Here is a 5,513-nt window from a genome sequence, read left to right as displayed (position 1 = left end):
AATTTTTAACTTTATAATTAAAAGGATTACACTAACTAACTAACCATCACGCCGTTTCCCAGCAAAGGTTAAGCAGATATGACTGACCGTCAAACAACTAAGTCTAGGCACACACTTCTTGCCTCACTCACATTCATACATCGTCTCATACATACTCTTCTATTATTCTGACTCTTGACATGGCCCGACTCGAGTATCTTATTCACTCGATCGTGCCATGTCTTCCTCGGGAGTCCCCGATTTCTGCTACCATTCACATTTGCATAATTTATTCTCCTTACACTATTTTCTTCGCTCATTTGTTTAACATGCCCAAACCATCTAACCGTCCCTTTCTTAATCTTATTCAAAGCCAATTTTAACTTTCTTTCTCTCCTTACATACGGAATAAGAACACAGGAAATACGGGCAATACTTACATAAAATATGTACAAATAGCAATAGTGAAAAACATTCTCACGCCTAATAAATACAGATAAAAATCAATGTACGACTATCGTTTTGTTCAAATACTTACAATTAAAGTACTTCTATGGTTCCTCACTATTATGAATAACTGGGTAGAAAGTAAGTATAAAAATCAACTAGTGCACAGTCACAGCACTCGCTTTACGGAGAACAAAGGTTTGATCATCGCACTAATATCTCATGAGTTTGGAGGCCAAACGCTGGAATATTGTGTACCAGCATATTTAATAAACTAAAAAATAAACTGCCACTTAATAAAATGAGAAACCTAACACTAAAAACCTAAAAAAAGGTGGATAGTTAAAGATAAATCAATGTTTCTGTTAAATACTTTTTAATTTTATTGTTTTTCCTTTCTAAAACATTAATTGATAAATTTTACTGCTTAAACTATTGTTCCTTCTGATTTAACAAAGTTAACTATTTTTCCTTCTGATATTAACACATTAAACTATTGTTCTTTCTGATGTTAACACAGTAAAAACAAAAAAATTCACATTTCTATAAATGTAATATGTCAAATACTGCTTTATTTTCTTATTGAATACGACAACCAAATTTAGGGAGAACCAAAAGACAAGCAGCTGTGTAGCAACTTTACTGAGCTACCTCTGTTTTGTTAATTGTGTGAAACGATTGTATTATTAAATAAAATCTTATTCGGCTGTGAGCACTTTGGTAATATACAGGTTAACTTAAAATTGATAAACGTTGTATATGTAAATGCATTTAAATTTATACTATACAATAATGTAGAAACTATAGGACACATTCTCACGTGTGATATTTTATACCGGTATTCGATTTAGTATTTTCATCGCTTTTGTTAGAACACGAAATGATGAAAACAAAAAAAAATCATTTTTCACTCAAAAGAACAAATAACGGCAGACAAATCAAGCAACATGGCGTAAAGACAAACTGCAAGCGAATGATGAATGCACAAGTTATTTCGCCCCAAATTTCAAACTGCCTGACCTTGACCCTAAGTATGCCTTAGAAGCTGCTTACCAAGCTTTCCATACAGATCACATTACTTAGGTTCTCACTTCCATGGTTTTTCTTGATTGTGGTTCAGCATGTGTTTGGTCAATTATGCCTTTCGAGAGAATGAACATTTACAGTTGGAACATGTAAAATTTTTGTCTCCAGTATGGGTCAGCATGTGCTTCTTCAAACCCCCACTTTGAGAACAAGAATAGCTGCAATCGGAACACGAAAAAGGTTTTTCTCGACTATGGGTCAGCATGTGTGTCGTCAAATATCCCTTTCGTGAAAATGAATATTTGCAGTCGGAACATGTAAAAGGTTTTTCTCTACTGTGAGTCAGCATGTGTCTCGTCAAATCTCCCTTTCGTGAAAATGAATATTTGCAGTTGGAACACGTAAAAGGTTTTTCTCCACTGTGGGTCAGCATGTGTTTCTTCAAATCTTCCTTTTGAGAACATAAATAGCTGCACCCGGAACATGAAAAAGGTTTTTCTACAGTGTGGGTCAACATGTGTCTCTTCAAATGTGCCTTTCGAGAAAATGAATACTTGCAGATGGAACACGAAAAAGGTTTTTCTCCAGTGTGGGTCAGCACGTGCTTGTTCAAACACCCCCTATGAGAACATGAATATTTGCAAACGGAACAAGAAAAAAAAATTCTCCAGTGTGGGTTAGCATGTGCTTCTTCAAATATTCCTTCAAAGAACACGAATATTTGCAGTCGCAACATGAAAAAGGTTTATCTCTACTGTGCGTTAGCATATGAGTAGTCAAATGTCCCCTCTGAGAACAAGAATAGTTACATTGAGAACACGAAAAAGGTTTTTCTCCGCTGTGGGTCAGCATTTGTGTCGTCAAATGACCCCTCTGAGAACATGAATATTCGCAGTCGGAACATGAAAAAGGTTTTCCTCCAGTATGGGTACGCAAGTGAAGTTCTAAGTTAGCCTTATAGAAGCAGGAGTAGTTACAATGAGGGCAAGATAATAGTTTTTCAGTTTGTGTCTTCGGATCTGTCAATGAATCTGAAAAAGATTACGAATAAATCAATAGTGTAAGCACCGTTGATTCATAAAAATGAAAAAAAAATAGAATGCACGAGTTTGTATTTACCTGTTGTCTGTGTTATTCTTTGAAAGTGTTTAAGACATTCTTTTTTGATATCCGGCAGCTCTATGTCAATTCCCACATAAGGAATTCCCCCTCCGTATTCTTCTAGGGGTCCTGGCTCTACCTCTACCTTGAAGATAGTCTCCACTTTAATATTACCTATAAAAATAAACAACAATGCAATCCGAAGACGAAGAGCGGGTTAAAATGATACAACAGTCGTCCCTTTCCCAGAGAGTTCTACAACAATTATTATAAAATAAATGTTTTATATGTGTCCAGTGTACCACTGCACAAACAAGCGTTTTTTTTTTTTTAAATGCTTTACCTTTTAGTACAAATTACCAACCTAAGTAGCAATCGCACTGGTCGGATGTCAGTGGCTTCACTACAGATATTATCAAAACTTTTATTAAAAAGATTTTTAAGAAATTTTCGAGAAAATAAGATTATTCATTATTTTCAACATGTTTAAAGATTCCTTATGAGCCCATGACTATTTGCGATTGGAATATGAAAAAGGTTTTTCTCCACTGTGGGTCAGCATGCGTTTCCTTTAATCTCCCATTCGAGAGCATGAATTTTTGCAGTCGTCATATGAAAACGGTTTTTCTTTAATGTGATTCAGCATGTGGTTCTTTAAATATACCTTTTGAGAACATGAAAAATTGCAGTCTGAACATGATAAAGCTTTGTATGCTCAAATGCGGTTATACCATTGCCTTATAATTGGACGAATAGTTACAATGGGGACAAGCTAATCGTTTTTTCGTATCATGCTTGTCCAAGAAGCTGAATTAGTACAGATATTTACAAAGTAAATCGGCTTTACTTTGTAAAGCTTCATCTTCTTCTCGGGGTCCTGGTTCCTTCTTGATGGTAACAGCCTCCACATCAACACTACCTGGAAAAACAAAACAACAGTGTAGGTGCAGTGATCATATGCATGCCAATATGAACAATTCACCTCCAATAACTTCAAAAAATACATTTCAAATTATTATGATTGCTCTCTTCCAGAGATCCTGAATATGACTTAATTTTTATTTATAGAGAAAAGATTTACAGTAAAAATATCATTAAATAACCAAATATATGTGAATTTGGATAAGACACTAAAGAAATAAGAAGAACCCAGATGTCCGCTTCAGGGACCAATGTCCCGAGAAGGAAAACCATTAGCTCTTGAGCTAAATTTTGAAATTTTGTTGTTTATGGCAGATGGAACAATGTTTTCTTGCAACACTGTTATGTGTATTTTCAATGTATAATACATGTAACTTATATCACGTCCAAATAAGTTTAGTAATTTTCTGTAAGATAAGTAAAAAGGAATAATACCAAACGACCTTACGTATGGCGAAAGAGGTTCTGAATAAGCGTATTATGCACTGCCTGCGATACATCTAAAAAAATAAATGGATTCCAAACATCGGAATTGAACATTTAGATTTTTGTACATATACAACCGAACTTACTGGCTGTGCGAGTACTCTCAGCATACCGCAAGCATTCCTTCTTTACATCTGGGAGGTCGACATCTCTATCCGTATAGGGCATTTCACCGCCGACTCCTTCCTGGTGCCCTGGTTCGGACTTGATGGAAACAGTATCTGAATATAATAGATCCATGACATTGCTGGGGTGAAGATCGGTAACTGGTTAAAGGCCAAAGAAACATACCTGAAAAGGAATATTGTGATGAATGAACTTAAAATTGCGTGAGCTTTGCATATTTTGTATCGGTTGGAACATTCGGTCAAAAACTGTGAAGGCGTATGCATTAAAAACATTTGTCCTAATTGAAATTGTGACCTTGAAGTTAAATCTTTTGAGAACGGTTAAGACACTAGTCGGATTACACTAAATTAGCAGGTATTGCAGTGTATTGGATCCACCATACCATTTTTAATTAAAAATCTGCAATCCATATGCGTTATAATTTGAATCAAAGTCTTGAAAATACTAAAAATAAGTAGACGTCAAATTGACAATACGTTCCTCAAACAAAAAGCTAAGTGAATTCCCTTGGGCCAAACTTGCCGATTGGCGATAGGAAAGCTAGTTTACATTTAAAACGGTGCAATTTTGCACAGTGCAGCATTTGAGCATACCGTAGTCTAAATTAAAGAACAGTGGCCGCTTGGTTTGATTTGGAATAAGAGCCGCTGTCAAAATGAATACCTACCGCGATTAATACTCGTGTAGAAAAAAGTCAGCATTAAAACTTACCAGTAACTATCACAAGCTTGTGATGATACATATAACTGCCAGGGTGAAATAGTGCAACATTATTTTACTATAAATGGAAACAGGGTGAAACTATTGTGAAGTAAAATGCATGAACAAGTTTAATATAAAAATTAATAGTCAGTGTTGCCCATTAGATTGTTAAAAAACCTTAATCGTCCACCTTGGTAAGAACAACATGGAATTTCGCAATTCCTAAACGGGCAAGCACTTCTGGGCATTCCGAAATTTGTTTTTTAATTACATCAGTGAATATAATATGGCAAATAGTCAGTGCTGTTTTGTAACAGCTTTTTTATGTGTCTGCTGTCAAATGTGTAAAGTAAGTTGTGCGTTTTTTTACCTCGATTAAAGTGGAAGTCCTGCAAAAAGTTTGGTTATTACTAAGTTTCCAAGATTGATTTGTTAAACATTTTCGAAGGTTATTTTCACTGTTTTTTTTTAATTCCCGAAAAAAAATACTGTAATGTAAGAATTTTTATTTAAACTTAAATTGTTATTTGCAATTAACTGCTGATAGAAAATCGACCGCTCATATAATGTAACCATTCTCGCAGCTTTTTTGGTTGGTAGATAATATTTTTATTAATCATTTTACAATTAGCAAAGAATAGTTGCGTATTCTCAGTTTCCGTTGGATTTAAAATCATAGGTAGTAAGTAACACAATGTACTACGGGAATAATATTAGGTTTT

The 5,513-nt window shown here is 34.8% G+C and overlaps 1 protein-coding gene across 1 annotated transcript; it reads right to left on the bottom strand.

Annotated features, from left to right (window-relative positions):
- Nucleotides 1-2,203: 2,203 nt before the first annotated feature.
- Nucleotides 2,204-4,909, bottom strand: LOC149415961 (uncharacterized). The gene is made up of 6 exons (XM_089641775.1): nt 4,801-4,909; nt 4,047-4,251; nt 3,401-3,472; nt 2,572-2,727; nt 2,385-2,483; nt 2,204-2,241 (listed from the first exon to the last, which is right to left on the bottom strand). Exons 2-6 carry the CDS (start codon nt 4,198-4,200, stop codon nt 2,204-2,206), a joined length of 519 nt encoding a protein of 172 aa, XP_089497901.1. The 5' UTR covers nt 4,201-4,251; nt 4,801-4,909.
- Nucleotides 4,910-5,513: the final 604 nt, after the last annotated feature.

Source organism: Hesperophylax consimilis, chromosome 17, assembly GCF_061612785.1.
Source record: "Hesperophylax consimilis isolate HC1 chromosome 17, BYU_Hcon_1.0, whole genome shotgun sequence".
Taxonomy (NCBI): Eukaryota; Metazoa; Arthropoda; class Insecta; order Trichoptera; family Limnephilidae; genus Hesperophylax; species Hesperophylax consimilis.
Note: the sequence above shows the minus strand (reverse complement) of the source record. Positions and strands in the feature narration are given on the sequence as shown.

Excerpts from the sequence above, each read along its gene's own strand:
- LOC149415961 (XM_089641775.1), bottom strand. The coding sequence starts at position 4,200 with ATGGATCTATTATATTCAGATACTGTTTCCATCAAGTCCGAACCAGGG. Across the intron at positions 3,473-4,046 it reads TGAGAGTACTCGCACAGCCA|GTAGTGTTGATGTGGAGGCT; the intron begins GTAAGTTCGGTT and ends TTGTTTTTCCAG. Across the intron at positions 2,728-3,400 it reads AGAAGATGAAGCTTTACAAA|GTAATATTAAAGTGGAGACT; the intron begins GTAAAGCCGATT and ends TTATTTTTATAG.